Source organism: Lampetra fluviatilis, unplaced genomic scaffold (assembly GCF_964198595.1).
Source record: "Lampetra fluviatilis unplaced genomic scaffold, kcLamFluv1.1 SCAFFOLD_171, whole genome shotgun sequence".
In the NCBI taxonomy this organism is placed as follows: Eukaryota; Metazoa; Chordata; class Hyperoartia; order Petromyzontiformes; family Petromyzontidae; genus Lampetra; species Lampetra fluviatilis.
Window position 1 is genome coordinate 111894 of NW_027621260.1, and position 22586 is coordinate 134479.

The window sequence follows — 22586 nt, forward strand, 5'->3', positions numbered from 1 at the left end:
ACCACACAGAGACCCATAGACTCACCACACAGAGACCCATAGACTCACCACACAGAGACCCACAGACTCACCACACAGAGACCCACAGACTCACCACACAGAGACCCACAGACTCACCACACAGAGACCCACAGACTCACCACACAGAGACCCATAGACTCACCACACAGAGACCCACAGACTCACCACACAGAGACCCACAGACTCACCACACAGAGACCCACAGACTCATCACACACAGAGACCCACAGACTCACCACACAGAGACCCACAGACTCACCACACAGAGACCCACAGACTCACCACACAGAGACCCACAAACTCATCACACACAGAGACCCACAGACTCACCACACAGAGACCCACAGACTCACCACACAGAGACCCACAGACTCACCACACACACAGAGACCCACAGACTCACCACACAGAGACCCACAGACTCACCACACAGAGACCCACAGACTCATCACACACAGAGACCCATAGACTCACCACACAGAGACCCACAGACTCATCACACACAGAGACCCACAGACTCACTACACAGAGACCCACAGACTCACCACACAGAGACCCACAGACTCACCACACAGAGACCCACAGACTCATCACACACAGAGACCCACAGACTCACCACACAGAGACCCACAGACTCATCACACAGAGACCCATAGACTCATCACACACAGAGACCCACAGACTCACCACACAGAGACCAACAGACTCACCACACAGAGACCCACAGACTCACCACACAGAGACCCACAGACTCATCACACACAGAGACCCACAGACTCACCAGAGACCCACAGACTCATCACACACAGAGACCCACAGACTCACCACACAGAGACCCACAGACTCACCACACAGAGACCCACAGACTCACCACACAGAGACCCACAGACTCATCACACACAGAGACCCACAGACTCACCAGAGACCCACAGACTCACCACACAGAGACCCACAGACTCACCAGAGACCCACAGACTCATCACACACAGAGACCCATAGACTCACCGCACAGAGACCCACAGACTCACCACACAGAGACCCACAGACTCACCACACAGAGACCCACAGACTCACCACACAGAGACCCACAGACTCATCACACACAGAGACCCACAGACTCACCACACAGAGACCCACAGACTCATCACACAGAAACCCATAGACTCATCACACACAGAGACCCACAGACTCACCACACAGAGACCCACAGACTCACCACACAGAGACCCACAGACTCACCACACAGAGACCCACAGACTCATCACACACAGAGACCCACAGACTCACCAGAGACCCACAGACTCATCACACACAGAGACCCATAGACTCACCACACAGAGACCCACAGACTCACCAGAGACCCACAGACTCATCACACACAGAGACCCATAGACTCACCGCACAGAGACCCACAGACTCATCACACACAGAGACCCACAGACTCACCACACAGAGACCCACAGACTCACCACACAGAGACCCACAGACTCACCACACAGAGACCCACAGACTCATCACACACAGAGACCCACAGACTCACCACACAGAGACCCACAGACTCATCACACAGAGACCCATAGACTCATCACACACAGAGACCCACAGACTCACCACACAGACCCACAGACTCATCACACACAGAGACCCACAGACTCATCACACAGAGACCCACAGACTCACCGCACAGAGACCCATAGACTCACCACACAGAGACCCACAGACTCATCACACACAGAGACCCACAGACTCACCACACAGAGACCCACAGACTCACCACACAGAGACCCACAGACTCATCACACAGAGACCCACAGACTCATCACACACAGAGACCCACAGACTCACCACACAGAGACCCACAGACTCACCACACAGAGACCCACAGACTCACCACACACAGAGACCCATAGACTCACCACACAGAGACCCACAGACTCACCACACACAGAGACCCACAGACTCACCACACACAGAGACCCACAGACTCACCACACAGAGACCCACAGACTCACCACACACAGAGACCCACAGACTCAACACACACAGAGACCCACAGACTCATCACACAGAGACCCACAGACTCATCACACACAGAGACCCACAGACTCACCACACAGAGACCCACAGACTCACCACACACAGAGACCCACAGACTCACCACACAGAGACCCACAGACTCACCACACAGAGACCCACAGACTCACCACACACAGAGACCCACAGACTCACCACACAGAGACCCACAGACTCATCACACACAGAGACCCACAGACTCACCACACAGAGACCCACAGACTCACCACACAGAGACCCACAGACTCACCACACACAGAGACCCACAGACTCACCACACAGAGACCCACAGACTCACCACACACAGAGACCCACAGACTCACCACACAGAGACCCACAGACTCACCACACAGAGACCCACAGACTCACCACACAGAGACCCACAGACTCACCAGAGACCCACAGACTCATCACACACAGAGACCCACAGACTCATCACACACAGAGACCCACAGACTCACCACACAGAGACCCACAGACTCACTCACACAGAGACCCACAGACTCACCACACACAGAGACCCACAGACTCACCACACAGAGACCCACAGACTCACCACACAGAGACCCACAGACTCACCACACAGAGACCCACAAGACTCACCACACAGAGACCCACAGACTCATCACACAGAGACCCACAGACTCATCCACACAGAGACCCACAGACTCACCACACAGAGACCCACTAGACTCACCACACAGAGACCCACAGACTCATCACACACAGAGACCCACAGACTCACCACACAGAGACCCACATACTCACCACACAGAGACCCATAGACTCACCACACAGAGACCCACAGACTCATCACACACAGAGACCCACAGACTCACCACACAGAGACCCACAAACTCACCACACAGAGACCCACAGACTCACCACACAGAGACCCACAGACTCACCACACAGAGACCCACAGACTCACCACACAGAGACCCACAGACTCACCACACACAGAGACCCACAGACTCATCACACACAGAGACCCACAGACTCACCACACAGAGAACCACAGACTCACCACACAGAGACCCACAGACTCATCACACACAGAGACCCACAGACTCACCACACAGAGACCCACAGACTCATCACACACAGAGACCCACAGACTCACCACACAGAGACCCACAGACTCACCACACAGAGACCCACAGACTCACCACACAGAGACCCACAGACTCATCACACACAGACCCACAGACTCACCACACACAGAGACCCACAGACTCACCACACAGAGACCCACAGACTCACCACACACAGAGACCCACGGGCTCACCACACAGAGACCCACAGACTCACCACACAGACTCACCACACACAGAGACCCACAGACTCACCACACAGAGACCCACAGACTCACCACACACAGAGACCCATAGACTCATCACACACAGAGACCCACAGACTCATCACACAGAGACCCACAGACTCACCACACAGAGACCCACAGACTCATCACACAGAGACCCACAGACTCATCACACAGAGACCCATAGACTCATCACACACAGAGACCCACAGACTCATCACACAGAGACCCACAGACTCACCACACAGAGACCCACAGACTCACCACACACAGAGACCCACGGGCTCACCACACAGAGACCCACAGACTCACCACACAGACTCACCACACACAGAGACCCACAGACTCACCACACAGAGACCCACAGACTCACCACACACAGAGACCCATAGACTCATCACACACAGAGACCCACAGACTCATCACACAGAGACCCACAGACTCACCACACAGAGACCCACAGACTCATCACACAGAGACCCACAGACTCATCACACAGAGACCCATAGACTCATCACACACAGAGACCCACAGACTCATCACACAGAGACCCACAGACTCACCACACAGAGACCCATAGACTCATCACACACAGAGACCCACAGACTCATCACACAGAGACACACAGACTCACCACACAGAGACCCACAGACTCATCACACAGAGACCCACAGACTCACCACACAGAGACCCATAGACTCATCACACACAGAGACCCACAGACTCACCACACAGAGACCCATAGACTCATCACACAGAGACCCACAGACTCACCACACAGAGACCCACAGACTCACCACACAGAGACCCATAGACTCACCACACAGAGACCCATAGACTCACCACACAGAGACCCACAGACTCACCACACAGAGACCCACAGACTCACCACACAGAGACCCACAGACTCACCACACAGAGACCCATAGACTCACCACACAGAGACCCATAGACTCACCACACAGAGACCCACAGACTCACCACACAGAGACCCACAGACTCACCACACAGAGACCCACAGACTCACCACACAGAGACCCATAGACTCACCACACAGAGACCCATAGACTCACCACACAGAGACCCACAGACTCACCACACAGAGACCCACAGACTCACCACACAGAGACCCACAGACTCACCACACAGAGACCCACAGACTCACCACACAGAGACCCATAGACTCACCACACAGAGACCCACAGACTCACCACACAGAGACCCACAGACTCACCACACAGAGACCCACAGACTCATCACACACAGAGACCCACAGACTCACCACACAGAGACCCACAGACTCACCACACAGAGACCCACAGACTCACCACACAGAGACCCACAGACTCACCACACAGAGACCCACAAACTCATCACACACAGAGACCCACAGACTCACCACACAGAGACCCACAGACTCACCACACAGAGACCCACAGACTCACCACACACACAGAGACCCACAGACTCACCACACAGAGACCCACAGACTCACCACACAGAGACCCACAGACTCATCACACACAGAGACCCATAGACTCACCACACAGAGACCCACAGACTCATCACACACAGAGACCCACAGACTCACTACACAGAGACCCACAGACTCACCACACAGAGACCCACAGACTCACCACACAGAGACCCACAGACTCATCACACACAGAGACCCACAGACTCACCACACAGAGACCCACAGACTCATCACACAGAGACCCATAGACTCATCACACACAGAGACCCACAGACTCACCACACAGAGACCAACAGACTCACCACACAGAGACCCACAGACTCACCACACAGAGACCCACAGACTCATCACACACAGAGACCCACAGACTCACCAGAGACCCACAGACTCATCACACACAGAGACCCACAGACTCACCACACAGAGACCCACAGACTCACCACACAGAGACCCACAGACTCACCACACAGAGACCCACAGACTCATCACACACAGAGACCCACAGACTCACCAGAGACCCACAGACTCACCACACAGAGACCCACAGACTCACCAGAGACCCACAGACTCATCACACACAGAGACCCATAGACTCACCGCACAGAGACCCACAGACTCACCACACAGAGACCCACAGACTCACCACACAGAGACCCACAGACTCACCACACAGAGACCCACAGACTCATCACACACAGAGACCCACAGACTCACCACACAGAGACCCACAGACTCATCACACAGAAACCCATAGACTCATCACACACAGAGACCCACAGACTCACCACACAGAGACCCACAGACTCACCACACAGAGACCCACAGACTCACCACACAGAGACCCACAGACTCATCACACACAGAGACCCACAGACTCACCAGAGACCCACAGACTCATCACACACAGAGACCCATAGACTCACCACACAGAGACCCACAGACTCACCAGAGACCCACAGACTCATCACACACAGAGACCCATAGACTCACCGCACAGAGACCCACAGACTCATCACACACAGAGACCCACAGACTCACCACACAGAGACCCACAGACTCACCACACAGAGACCCACAGACTCACCACACAGAGACCCACAGACTCATCACACACAGAGACCCACAGACTCACCACACAGAGACCCACAGACTCATCACACAGAGACCCATAGACTCATCACACACAGAGACCCACAGACTCACCACACAGACCCACAGACTCATCACACACAGAGACCCACAGACTCATCACACAGAGACCCACAGACTCACCGCACAGAGACCCATAGACTCACCACACAGAGACCCACAGACTCATCACACACAGAGACCCACAGACTCACCACACAGAGACCCACAGACTCACCACACAGAGACCCACAGACTCATCACACAGAGACCCACAGACTCATCACACACAGAGACCCACAGACTCACCACACAGAGACCCACAGACTCACCACACAGAGACCCACAGACTCACCACACACAGAGACCCATAGACTCACCACACAGAGACCCACAGACTCACCACACACAGAGACCCACAGACTCACCACACACAGAGACCCACAGACTCACCACACAGAGACCCACAGACTCACCACACACAGAGACCCACAGACTCACCACACACAGAGACCCACAGACTCATCACACAGAGACCCACAGACTCATCACACACAGAGACCCACAGACTCACCACACAGAGACCCACAGACTCACCACACACAGAGACCCACAGACTCACCACACAGAGACCCATAGACTCACCACACAGAGACCCACAGACTCACCACACACAGAGACCCACAGACTCATCACACAGAGACCCACAGACTCATCACACAGAGACCCACAGACTCACCACACAGAGACCCACAGACTCACCACACACAGAGACCCATAGACTCACCACACAGAGACCCACAGACTCACCACACACAGAGACCCACAGACTCACCACACAGAGACCCACAGACTCACCACACAGAGACCCACAGACTCACCACACAGAGACCCACAGACTCACCAGAGACCCACAGACTCATCACACACAGAGACCCACAGACTCATCACACACAGAGACCCACAGACTCACCACACAGAGACCCACAGACTCATCACACAGAGACCCACAGACTCACCACACACAGAGACCCACAGACTCACCACACAGAGACCCACAGACTCACCACACAGAGACCCACAGACTCACCACACAGAGACCCACAGACTCACCACACAGAGACCCACAGACTCATCACACAGAGACCCACAGACTCATCACACAGAGACCCACAGACTCACCACACAGAGACCCATAGACTCACCACACAGAGACCCACAGACTCATCACACACAGAGACCCACAGACTCACCACACAGAGACCCACATACTCACCACACAGAGACCCATAGACTCACCACACAGAGACCCACAGACTCATCACACACAGAGACCCACAGACTCACCACACAGAGACCCACAAACTCACCACACAGAGACCCACAGACTCACCACACAGAGACCCACAGACTCACCACACAGAGACCCACAGACTCACCACACAGAGACCCACAGACTCACCACACACAGAGACCCACAGACTCATCACACACAGAGACCCACAGACTCACCACACAGAGAACCACAGACTCACCACACAGAGACCCACAGACTCATCACACACAGAGACCCACAGACTCACCACACAGAGACCCACAGACTCATCACACACAGAGACCCACAGACTCACCACACAGAGACCCACAGACTCACCACACAGAGACCCACAGACTCACCACACAGAGACCCACAGACTCATCACACAGAGACCCACAGACTCACCACACACAGAGACCCACAGACTCACCACACAGAGACCCACAGACTCACCACACACAGAGACCCACGGGCTCACCACACAGAGACCCACAGACTCACCACACAGACTCACCACACACAGAGACCCACAGACTCACCACACAGAGACCCACAGACTCACCACACACAGAGACCCATAGACTCATCACACACAGAGACCCACAGACTCATCACACACAGAGACCCACAGACTCACCACACAGAGACCCACAGACTCACCACACAGAGACCCACAGACTCACCACACAGAGACCCACAGACTCACCACACAGAGACCCACAGACTCACCACACAGAGACCCACAGACTCACCACACAGATACCCACAGACTCACCACACAGAGACCCATAGACTCACCACACAGAGACCCACAGACTCATCACACACAGAGACCCACAGACTCACCACACAGAGACCCATAGACTCATCACACACAGAGACCCATAGACTCACCACACAGAGACCCATAGACTCATCACACACAGAGACCCACAGACTCACCACACAGAGACCCATAGACTCACCACACACAGAGACTCACAGACTCACCACACAGAGACCAACAGACTCACCACACAGAGACCCATAGACTCATCACACACAGAGACCCACAGACTCACCACACAGAGACCCATAGACTCATCACACACAGAGACCCATAGACTCACCACACAGAGACCCACAGACTCATCACACACAGAGACCCACAGACTCACCACACAGAGACCCACAGACTCATCACACAGAGACCCATAGACTCATCACACACAGAGACCCACAGACTCACCACACAGAGACCCACAGACTCACCACACAGAGACCCACAGACTCACCACACAGAGACCCACAGACTCATCACACACAGAGACCCACAGACTCACCAGAGACCCACAGACTCATCACACACAGAGACCCACAGACTCACCACACAGAGACCCACAGACTCATCACACACAGAGACCCACAGACTCACCACACAGAGACCCACAGACTCACCACACAGAGACCCACAGACTCACTCACACACAGAGACCCACAGACTCACCACACAGAGACCCACAGACTCACCACACAGAGACCCACAGACTCACCACACAGAGACCCACAGACTCACTCACACACAGAGACCCACAGACTCACCACACAGAGACCCACAGACTCACCACACATAGACCCACAGACTCATCACACACAGAGACCCACAGACTCACCACACAGAGACCCACAGACTCACCACACAGAGACCCACAGACTCACCACACAGAGACCCACAGACTCACCACACAGAGACCCACAGACTCATCACACACAGAGACCCACAGACTCACCACACAGAGACCCACAGACTCACCACACAGAGACCCACAGACTCACCACACACAGAGACCCACAGACTCATCACACACAGAGATCCACAGACTCACCACACAGAGACCCACAGACTCACCACACAGAGACCCACAGACTCACCACACAGAGACCCACAGACTCACCACACAGAGACCCACAGACTCACCACACACAGAGACCCACAGACTCATCACACACAGAGACCCACAGACTCACCACACACAGAGACCCACAGACTCACCACACAGAGACCCACAGACTCACCACACAGAGACCCACAGACTCACCACACAGAGACCCACAGACTCATCACACACAGAGACCCACAGACTCACCACACAGAGACCCACAGACTCACCACACAGAGACCCACAGACTCACCACACAGAGACCCACAGACTCATCACACACAGAGACCCACAGACTCACCACACAGAGACCCATAGACTCACCACACAGAGACCCACAGACTCACCACACAGAGACCCACAGACTCACCACACAGAGACCCACAGACTCACCACACAGAGACCCACAGACTCACCACACACAGAGACCCACAGACTCATCACACACAGAGACCCACAGACTCACCACACAGAGACCCACAGACTCATCACACACAGAGACCCATAGACTCATCACACAGAGACCCATAGACTCACCACACAGAGACCCACAGACTCACCACACACAGAGACCCACAGACTCATCACACACAGAGACCCACAGACTCACCACACAGAGACCCACAGACTCACCGCACAGAGACCCATAGACTCATCACACAGAGACCCATAGACTCACCACACAGAGACCCACAGACTCACCACACAGAGACCCACAGACTCACCACACAGAGACCCACAGACTCATCACACAGAGACCCACAGACTCACCACACAGAGACCCACAGACTCACCACACAGAGACCCACAGATTCATCACACAGAGACCCACAGACTCACCGCACAGAGACCCACAGACTCACCGCACAGAGACCCACAGACTCACCGCACAGAGACCCACAGACTCATCACACAGAGACCCACAGACTCATCACACAGAGACCCACAGACTCACCGCACAGAGACCCACAGACTCACCGCACAGAGACCCACAGACTCACCGCACAGAGACCCACAGACTCATCACACACAGAGACCCATAGACTCACCGCACAGAGACCCACAGACTCACCACACAGAGACCCATAGACTCATCACACAGAGACCCATAGACTCACCACACAGAGACCCTTAGACTCACCACACAGAGACCCATAGACTCATCACACAGAGACCCATAGACTCATCACACAGAGACCCACAGACTCATCACACACAGAGACCCATAGACTCATCACACAGAGACCCACAGACTCACCACACAGAGACCCACAGACTCATCACACAGAGACCCACAGACTCACCACACAGAGACCCACAGACTCACCGCACAGAGACCCACAGACTCACCACACAGAGACCCACAGACTCATCACACAGAGACCCATAGACTCACCACACAGAGACCCACAGACTCACCACACAGAGACCCACAGACTCACCACACAGAGACCCACAGACTCATCACACAGAGACCCACAGACTCACCACACAGAGACCCACAGACTCACCACACAGAGACCCACAGACTTATCACACAGAGACCCATAGACTCACCGCACAGAGACCCACAGACTCACCGCACAGAGACCCACAGACTCATCACACACAGAGACCCATAGACTCATCACACAGAGACCCATAGACTCATCACACAGAGACCCACAGACTCATCACACACAGAGACCCACAGACTCACCACACAGAGACCCACAGACTCACCGCACAGAGACCCATAGACTCATCACACAGAGACCCATAGACTCACCACACAGAGACCCACAGACTCACCACACAGAGACCCACAGACTCACCACACAGAGACCCACAGACTCATCACACAGAGACCCACAGACTCACCACACAGAGACCCACAGACTCACCACACAGAGACCCACAGATTCATCACACAGAGACCCACAGACTCACCGCACAGAGACCCACAGACTCACCGCACAGAGACCCACAGACTCACCGCACAGAGACCCACAGACTCATCACACAGAGACCCACAGACTCATCACACAGAGACCCACAGACTCACCGCACAGAGACCCACAGACTCACCGCACAGAGACCCACAGACTCACCGCACAGAGACCCACAGACTCATCACACACAGAGACCCATAGACTCACCGCACAGAGACCCACAGACTCACCACACAGAGACCCATAGACTCATCACACAGAGACCCATAGACTCACCACACAGAGACCCTTAGACTCACCACACAGAGACCCATAGACTCATCACACAGAGACCCATAGACTCATCACACAGAGACCCACAGACTCATCACACACAGAGACCCATAGACTCATCACACAGAGACCCACAGACTCACCACACAGAGACCCACAGACTCATCACACAGAGACCCACAGACTCACCACACAGAGACCCACAGACTCACCGCACAGAGACCCACAGACTCACCACACAGAGACCCACAGACTCATCACACAGAGACCCATAGACTCACCACACAGAGACCCACAGACTCACCACACAGAGACCCACAGACTCACCACACAGAGACCCACAGACTCATCACACAGAGACCCACAGACTCACCACACAGAGACCCACAGACTCACCACACAGAGACCCACAGACTTATCACACAGAGACCCATAGACTCACCGCACAGAGACCCACAGACTCACCGCACAGAGACCCACAGACTCATCACACACAGAGACCCATAGACTCATCACACAGAGACCCATAGACTCATCACACAGAGACCCACAGACTCATCACACACAGAGACCCACAGACTCATCACACAGAGACCCACAGACTCACCACACAGAGACCCACAGACTCATCACACAGAGACCCACAGACTCACCACACAGAGACCCACAGACTCACCGCACAGAGACCCACAGACTCATCACACAGAGACCCACAGACTCACCACACAGAGACCCACAGACTCACCACACAGAGACCCACAGACTCATCACACAGAGACGCACAGACTCACCACACAGAGACCCACAGACTCACCACACAGAGAGACCCACAGACTCATCACACACAGAGACCCACAGACTCACCACACAGAGACCCACAGACTCATCACACACAGAGACCCATAGACTCATCACACAGAGACCCATAGACTCATCACACAGAGACCCACAGACTCATCACACACAGAGACCCACAGACTCATCACACAGAGACCCACAGACTCACCACACAGAGACCCACAGACTCATCACACAGAGACCCACAGACTCACCACACAGAGACCCACAGACTCACCGCACAGAGACCCACAGACTCACCACACAGAGACCCACAGACTCATCACACAGAGACCCACAGACTCACCACACAGAGACCCACAGACTCATCACACAGAGACGCACAGACTCACCACACAGAGACCCATAGACTCACCGCACAGAGACCCACAGACTCACCACACAGAGACCCACAGACTCACCACACAGAGACCCACAGACTCATCACACACAGAGACCCACAGACTCACCACACAGAGACCCACAGACTCACCACACAGAGACCCACAGACTCACCACACAGAGACCCACAGACTCACCACACAGAGACCCACAGACTCATCACACACAGAGACCCACAGACTCACCACACAGAGACCCACAGACTCACCACACAGAGACCCACAGACTCATCACACACAGAGACCCACAGACTCACCACACAGAGACCCACAGACTCACCACACAGAGACCCACAGACTCACCACACACAGAGACCCACAGACTCACCGCACAGAGACCCACAGACTCACCACACAGAGACCCACAGACTCACCACCACACAGAGACCCACAGACTCACCACACAGAGACCCACAGACTCATCACACACAGAGACCCATAGACTCATCACACAGAGACCCATAGACTCACCACACAGAGACCCACAGACTCACCACACAGAGACCCACAGACTCATCACACACAGAGACCCATAGACTCACCACACAGAGACCCACAGACTCACCACACAGAGACCCACAGACTCACCACACAGAGACCCACAGACTCACCACACAGAGACCCACAGACTCACCACACACAGAGACCCACAGACTCATCACACACAGAGACCCACAGACTCACCACACAGAGACCCACAGACTCATCACACACAGAGACCCATAGACTCATCACACAGAGACCCATAGACTCACCACACAGAGACCCACAGACTCACCACACACAGAGACCCACAGACTCATCACACACAGAGACCCACAGACTCACCACACAGAGACCCACAGACTCACCGCACAGAGACCCATAGACTCATCACACAGAGACCCATAGACTCACCACACAGAGACCCACAGACTCACCACACAGAGACCCACAGACTCACCACACAGAGACCCACAGACTCATCACACAGAGACCCACAGACTCACCACACAGAGACCCACAGACTCACCACACAGAGACCCACAGATTCATCACACAGAGACCCATAGACTCACCGCACAGAGACCCACACACTCACCGCACAGAGACCCACAGACTCACCGCACAGAGACCCACAGACTCACCACACAGAGACCCACAGACTCACCACACAGAGACCCACAGACTCACCGCACAGAGACCCACAGACTCACCACACAGAGACCCACAGACTCACCACACAGAGACCCACACACTCACCGCACAGAGACCCACAGACTCACCACACAGAGACCCACAGACTCACCACACAGAGACCCACAGATTCATCACACAGAGACCCACAGACTCACCGCACAGAGACCCACACACTCACCGCACAGAGACCCACAGACTCACCGCACAGAGACCCATAGACTCATCACACAGAGACCCATAGACTCACCACACAGAGACCCACAGACTCACCACACAGAGACCCACAGACTCACCACACAGAGACCCACAGACTCACCACACAGAGACCCACAGACTCACCGCACAGAGACCCACAGACTCACCACACAGAGACCCACAGACTCATCACACAGAGACCCACAGACTCACCACACAGAGACCCACAGACTCATCACACACAGAGACCCACAGACTCACCACACAGAGACCCACAGACTCACCGCACAGAGACCCATAGACTCATCACACAGAGACCCATAGACTCACCACACAGAGACCCACAGACTCACCACACAGAGACCCACAGACTCACCACACAGAGACCCACAGACTCATCACACAGAGACCCACAGACTCACCACACAGAGACCCACAGACTCACCACACAGAGACCCACAGACTCACCACACAGAGACCCACAGACTCATCACACAGAGACCCATAGACTCACCGCACAGAGACCCACAGACTCACCGCACAGAGACCCACAGACTCACCGCACAGAGACCCACAGACTCATCACACACAGAGACCCATAGACTCATCACACAGAGACCCATAGACTCATCACACAGAGACCCACAGACTCATCACACACAGAGACCCACAGACTCATCACACAGAGACCCACAGACTCACCACACAGAGACCCACAGACTCATCACACAGAGACCCACAGACTCACCACACAGAGACCCACAGACTCACCGCACAGAGACCCACAGACTCACCACACAGAGACCCACAGACTCATCACACAGGGACCCACAGACTCACCACACAGAGACCCACAGACTCACCACACAGAGAGACCCACAGACTCATCACACACAGAGACCCACAGACTCACCACACAGAGACCCACAGACTCATCACACACAGAGACCCATAGACTCATCACACAGAGACCCATAGACTCATCACACAGAGACCCACAGACTCATCACACACAGAGACCCACAGACTCATCACACAGAGACCCACAGACTCACCACACAGAGACCCACAGACTCATCACACAGAGACCCACAGACTCACCACACAGAGACCCACAGACTCACCGCACAGAGACCCACAGACTCACCACACAGAGACCCACAGACTCATCACACAGAGACCCACAGACTCACCACACAGAGACCCACAGACTCATCACACAGAGACGCACAGACTCACCACACAGAGACCCATAGACTCACCGCACAGAGACCCACAGACTCACCACACAGAGACCCACAGACTCACCACACAGAGACCCACAGACTCATCACACAGAGACCCACAGACTCACCACACAGAGACCCACAGACTCATCACACACAGAGACCCATAGACTCACCGCACAGAGACCCACAGACTCACCACACAGAGACCCACAGACTCACCACACAGAGACCCACAGACTCATCACACACAGAGACCCACAGACTCACCACACAGAGACCCACAGACTCATCACACACAGAGACCCATAGACTCATCACACAGAGACCCATAGACTCATCACACAGAGACCCACAGACTCATCACACACAGAGACCCACAGACTCACCACACAGAGACCCACAGACTCATCACACACAGAGACCCATAGACTCATCACACAGAGACCCACAGACTCACCACACAGAGACCCACAGACTCATCACACAGAGACCCACAGACTCACCACACAGAGACCCACAGACTCACCGCACAGAGACCCACAGACTCACCACACAGAGACCCACAGACTCACCACACAGAGACCCACAGACTCATCACACAGAGACCCACAGACTCACCACACAGAGACCCACAGACTCATCACACAGAGACACACAGACTCACCACACAGAGACCCATAGACTCACCGCACAGAGACCCACAGACTCATCACACACAGAGACCCACAGACTCATCACACAGAGACCCACAGACTCACCACACAGAGACCCACAGACTCATCACACAGAGACCCACAGACTCACCACACAGAGACCCACAGACTCACCGCACAGAGACCCACAGACTCACCACACAGAGACCCACAGACTCATCACACAGAGACCCACAGACTCACCACACAGAGACCCACAGACTCATCACACAGAGACGCACAGACTCACCACACAGAGACCCATAGACTCACCGCACAGAGACCCACAGACTCACCACACAGAGACCCACAGACTCACCACACAGAGACCCACAGACTCATCACACAGAGACCCACAGACTCACCACACAGAGACCCACAGACTCATCACACACAGAGACCCATAGACTCACCGCACAGAGACCCACAGACTCACCACACAGAGACCCACAGACTCACCACACAGAGACCCACAGACTCATCACACACAGAGACCCACAGACTCACCACACAGAGACCCACAGACTCATCACACACAGAGACCCATAGACTCATCACACAGAGACCCATAGACTCATCACACAGAGACCCACAGACTCATCACACACAGAGACCCACAGACTCACCACACAGAGACCCACAGACTCATCACACACAGAGACCCATAGACTCATCACACAGAGACCCACAGACTCACCACACAGAGACCCACAGACTCATCACACAGAGACCCACAGACTCACCACACAGAGACCCACAGACTCACCGCACAGAGACCCACAGACTCACCACACAGAGACCCACAGACTCACCACACAGAGACCCACAGACTCATCACACAGAGACCCACAGACTCACCACACAGAGACCCACAGACTCATCACACAGAGACGCACAGACTCACCACACAGAGACCCATAGACTCACCGCACAGAGACCCACAGACTCACCACACAGAGACCCACAGACTCACCACACAGAGACCCACAGACTCATCACACACAGAGACCCACAGACTCACCACACAGAGACCCACAGACTCATCACACACAGAGACCCACAGACTCACCACAAACAGAGACCCACAGACTCACCACACAGAGACCCACAGACTCATCACACACAGAGACCCACAGACTCATCACACACAGAGACCCACAGACTCATCACACACAGAGACCCACAGACTCACCACACAGAGACCCACAGACTCACCACACAGAGACCCACAGACTCATCACACACAGAAACCCACAGACTCATCACACACAGAGACCCACAGACTCATCACACACAGAGACCCACAGACTCACCACACAGAGACCCATAGACTCACCACACAGAGACCCACAGACTCACCACACAGTGACCCATAGACTCATCACACAGAGACCCATAGACTCACCACACAGAGACCCATAGACTCACCACACAGAGACCCACGACCTCCTGCAGACCAGGCGAGGTAGTCAACATCTCTCGTGTGTGTGCCTGCGTGTGCGTGCGTGTGTGCCTGTGTGTGCGTGCGTGTGTGCCTGTGTGTGCCTGTGTGCGTGCGTGCGTGTGAGTGCGTGTGTGTGTGCATGCGTGTGTTTTTGCGTGTGTGTGTGTACATGTGTGTGCATGTGTGTGTGTACATGTGTGTGCATGTGACTGCGTGTGACTGTGTGTGTGTCTGTGTGTGAGTGTCTGTGTGTGTGTCTGTGTGTGTGTGTCTGTATGTGTGTGTCTGTGTGTGTGTGTGTGTGCATGTGTGTTACTGTGTGTGTGATTGTGTGTGTCTGTGTGTGTCTGTGTGTGTGACTGTGTGTCTCTGTGTGTGTGTGCCTGTGTGTGTGTCTGTGTGTGTCTGTGTGTACATGTGTTTCACTGTGTGTGTGACTGTGTGTGTGACTGTGTGTGTAGCTGTGTGTGTGGCTGTGTGTGTGTGTGTGTCACTGTGTTTGAGTGACTGTGTGTGTGACTGTGTGTGTGTCACTGTGAGTGTGTGTGTGTCACTGTGTGTGTGAGTGACTGTGTGTGTGTCACTGTGTGTGTGTCACTTTGTGTGTGTGTGAGTGACTGTGTGTGTCACTGTGTGTGTGACTGTGTGTGTGTCACTGTGTGACGTCTCCTGGCCAAACCCCATTTGGCGGAGCCAGGAGATTGAATTTTCACCCTCGGGGCTCCTCCAGAAACAACGAAAAACCATTGCGGATGGCCACGTGGAATGTTCGAACGCTCACTGCGGAGGAGAGGCTGCCACTCCTCTGTCGGGAGCTGGACCGGTACCGCCTGGATCTCTGTGGCATTCAGGAGGTCCGGTGGACCGGTTCTGGCTCCTGCCACCATGAGGGGTGGACAGTCCTCTACTCGGGGCAGGAGACTGCCAAACAACAGGGTGTGGCTCTTCTTCTGAACAAAATTATGAAGGGGGCGTGGGAGCGTGGCGGTGAGGTGTGGGAAGCTGTAAGCCCCAGGATACTTTGGGCTCGCCTTCCCATCAACCAGAGGCGAGGAGTGGTAGTCGTGGTTACTTATGCCCCCACCGAAGACGAACATCCGTGGAGGGATGCAGGCAAAGCCGATGAGTCAGACGCTTTCTATGACCTCCTGTCACAGGTGCTGGCAAAAGTGGCCACTCGGGACAGAGTCATCTTGTTGGGTGACTTCAATGCCCGAGTTGGTCATGATGCTGGCACCTGGTCTGGAGTGATTGGAAGGCATGGGCCAGATCAGCTCAATAATAACGGTAGGAGGCTGCTAGATTTTTGTGCAGCCCATGGGCTTGTAATTACCAACACGCTCTTCCGGCATCGGCGCATCCACACAACATCATGGATACATGCCGGGTCCAAGCAAGAACATCTGCTGGACTACATAGTGACGGACCAGCGGATGCGAGCCCATGTCCTTGACACCAGGACCTACCGTGGAGCTGATCTGACCTCTGACCATCGACTAGTCATCTGTAAGATGCGCCTGCCATTCTTCCACTCCGGTGGTGAGTGTACACCCAGGACCCCATTCCAACCAAAAGTGGCCTGGTCTCAGCTAGCTGATGAAAGTTGCAATCGAGAATTTCATCATTGCTTGCAGCTGGGGTTGGCATCGTCCCCCACTCCACCTGATGTCGAGGGTAAATGGGCGAGGTTTAAGACTGTGACTCATGCAGCTGCAATGGCTGCTTTGGGTACGCGGTCCAGACCTCCCCAGAAACCCTGGCTGACGGAGGAGGTGTTCAGGTTAATTGAGAAAAAGCGACAGGCCCACTCTCATCGCCTACAGCATCCCACGTCAGAGAATGAGGAGGTTTACCGCAGCCTTCGCTCGGAGGTTCGGAGAGCCGTAAGGCGCTGTAAGGATGGGTGGTGGTCGCGGGTTGCTGAGGAGATGGAGTCTGCCTCAGTGGCCCGCGATCACAAATCACTATTTAACTCCATCAAAAAAGTAACCTGCAGCGCCACACCTATTACCATCATTAGAGGAAAAAACCGTGATCCAATCTCCGACCCCCAGGAACAGGTTTGCAGATTTGCTGAGCATTTCTGTGAGGTCCTGGGGGAGGGAAAATCTCTCAGCCAGGAAAACATCATGGCACAAAGTGGCGATAACCCTGCTGAGGCTGCGGTGCCTCAAATATTGGAAGAGGTCACCCCCTGTGAGTGGCTGGCTGAGGTGCCAGCTGTTGAGGAAGTACTGAGGGCGATCCGGAGTCTGAGACCAGGGAAGGCACTGGGCAGAGATGATTTCCCAAGCGAAATGCTGAGGGAGGGTGGCGTTTGTGCACAGACTGCCCTACATGACATCATAACAACAGTCTGGACCACTGGACGGGTTCCGCAGGACTGGAAGGATGCCCTGGTGGTCCCCCTCTTTAAGAAGGGGGACCGTACCGACTGTAACAACTACAGGGGCATCTCACTCCTCAGTGTGCCGGGTAAGGTCCTGGCAAGGATTATTCAACATCGCCTTGCTAGGCACGCTGAGGAGAGGCTTGCGGAGCCCCAATGCGGTTTCAGGAAAGGGCGGTCCTGCACAGATGCCATATTTTCTGTCCGTCTGCTACAGCAGAGGTGTAGGGAATTCCAAAAAGACCTACATCTCTGCTTTATTGACCTGGTCAAGGCCTATGATACCATCAGTAGGACTGGGCTCTGGGTTGTTCTTCGTGCTTTCGGAGTCCCTGACCCTCTGCTCACGATTATTAAGGACCTTCATGATGGTGAGCGGGCCCGGGTAAAACTACGTGGCCGGGAGTCGGAGCCTTTCCCTGTACACCTTGGGGTGCGACAGGGATGTCCTCTGGCTCCCACATTATTTAACATCTATTTCGACTGCGTAGTTCGTGAAGCCTTCAATAGCTGTACCGGGGGAATTTCCATTTGGTACAGATATAATGGGAGGCTGATCGACGCCCGGGTGCGATCAAGGGATGGCTCCCTATTGGTCAACCACGTTATGTATGCCGATGATTTGGTAATAGCTGCTCATTCAGAAGAGGAGTTGGAGACGCTGCTGCTGAGACTGGAGCGTGCCACTAAGAGGTGGGGCCTTACCATCAGCCCCACCAAAACTAAGCACCTGCCTGGGTATTTTGTACCATCGGACACTCCACCCCCACAACTCCCAATCGGTGATGGGGCAGTTGTGGAGAGAGTGGAAAGTTTCCCATACCTGGGCAGTGTGCTTATGACCGGCTCCAGTTTATCAGCAGAGGTCTCACTCCGAATCAGTCGAGCGGCAATATCTTTTCATCGGTTGCGTAACGCTGTGTGGAAGCTACCTGGTCTGTCGCTCCGCACGAAGCTTCAGGTCTTCCCGGCCACGGTCATTCCCTCCCTTCTCTACGCTTGCGAAACGTGGACCCCCCTAGTGGAGCATCTTCGCCGGTTGGAAACATTTAGGCTGGCCTGCCTACGATCCATCCTGGGTTTAACCAGGCTGGATTGTGTGAGGAGCTCACAAGTCCTTGAAAGATCTGGGCAAAGTCCCATCAGTGAGCTCCTCCGGCAGGCAAGGCTGCGTTGGCTGGGTCATGTAGCCCGCATGCCCAGCCACCGCATGCCTAAACAGCTTTTGTTCGGCCGGATCGAGGGGGCTAAACGGGCGCGGCACGGGCTAGAGAAGAGATGGAGTGACGTGGTACAGGAGGACGTGGAGCTGAGTGGACTTGCCGATGACTGGTTCCAGCGGTGTCAAGATCGGCCTCAGTGGAGGAGGCTCGTGAAGGACGCTACTGGGCAGTTGGAGGCAGTCGCCCTCCAACAACAACGGAGGGCGGAGGAGCGACGCTCACAACAACGAGCGGAGCGCCGGGTGGCTAAAGCACAGCAAGTTGGCACAGTAGGGGGCACAGGTGGTGCATCAGCCAGTCATCTCGGTCATCTCGGTCAGTCGACCCGTGGCACCTGGGTCTGCCCCGTGACCTCCTGCCAGCGGGCGTTCGACACTTCACGTGGCCTCAGGGTGCACATGGCCTGGCACAAGCGTCGTGGTGACGTCACCGCCACTTAGTGGCGAATGGCGGTTGTTGTTGTTGTTGTCACTGTGTGTGTGTGTGAGTGACTGTGTGTGTCACTGTGTGTGTGACTGTGTGTGTGTGACTGTGTGTCACTGTGTGTGAGTGACTGTGTGTGTGAGTGACTGTGTGTGTGTGACTGTGTGAGTGACTGTGTGTGTGTGTGACTGTGTGAGTGACTGTGTGAGTGACTGTGTGTGTGTGTGTGTCACTGTGAGTGTGTGTGTGTCACTGTGTGTGTGAGTGACTGTGTGTGTGTGATTGTGTGAGTTACTGTGTGTGTGTGTGTGACTGTGTGAGTGACTGTGTGAGTGACTGTGTGTGTGTGTGTCACTGTGTGTGTGTGTGTGTGTCACTGTGTGTGTGAGTGACTGTGTGTGTGTGACTGTGTGTGTGTGTGTGACTGTGTGTGTGTGTGTCACTGTGAGTGTGTGTGTGTGACTGTGTGTGAGTGACTGTGTGTGTGTGACTGTGTGATTGACTGTGTGTGTGTGTGTGCGCGTTGAGGTTGGTTCCCGTGGGTGATGTGGAGGGTGACTACGGGGAGGATTTCCACTCGGCGGCGTTCATCGTCGACTGCGTCACCGCGAACGAGCTGCTGGCCCTCGATGCCTATAGGTGACACACAGTGACACACACAGTGACACACAGTGACACACACACACACACACACAGTGACACACACAGTGACACACAGTGACACACACAGTGAGACACACAGTGACACACACACACAGTGACACACACAGTGACACACAGTGACACACACAGTGACACACAGTGACACACACACACACAGTGACACACACAGTGACACACAGTGACACACACAGTGAGACACACAGTGACACACACACACAGTGACACACACAGTGACACACAGTGACACACACAGTGACACACAGTGACACACACACACACAGTGACACACACAGTGACACACAGTGACACACACAGTGAGACACACAGTGACACACACACACAGTGACACACACAGTGACACACAGTGACACACACAGTGACACACAGTGACACACACACACACACAGTGACACACACAGTGACACACAGTGACACACACAGTGAGACACA

At 54.5% G+C, this 22586-nt stretch overlaps 1 protein-coding gene across 2 annotated transcripts in view; it reads left to right on the forward strand.

Annotated features, from left to right (window-relative positions):
* Positions 1 to 22154, forward strand: part of LOC144954986 (telomeric repeat-binding factor 2-interacting protein 1-like) — a 46492-nt gene extending 24338 nt beyond the window's left edge. Inside the window, exon 5 of one of the 2 annotated variants that reach the window (XM_078885349.1) lies at positions 22002 to 22131. Coding sequence is in view for 1 of the 2 variants with exons in the window: in XM_078885350.1 (XP_078741476.1) it covers positions 22002 to 22116 (115 nt within the window). In the remaining variant the exon portion in view is untranslated. Of the gene's footprint in view, positions 1 to 22001 lie in introns of both variants that reach the window. The other variant, XM_078885350.1, reaches the window with a different exon arrangement.
* Positions 22155 to 22586: the final 432 nt, after the last annotated feature.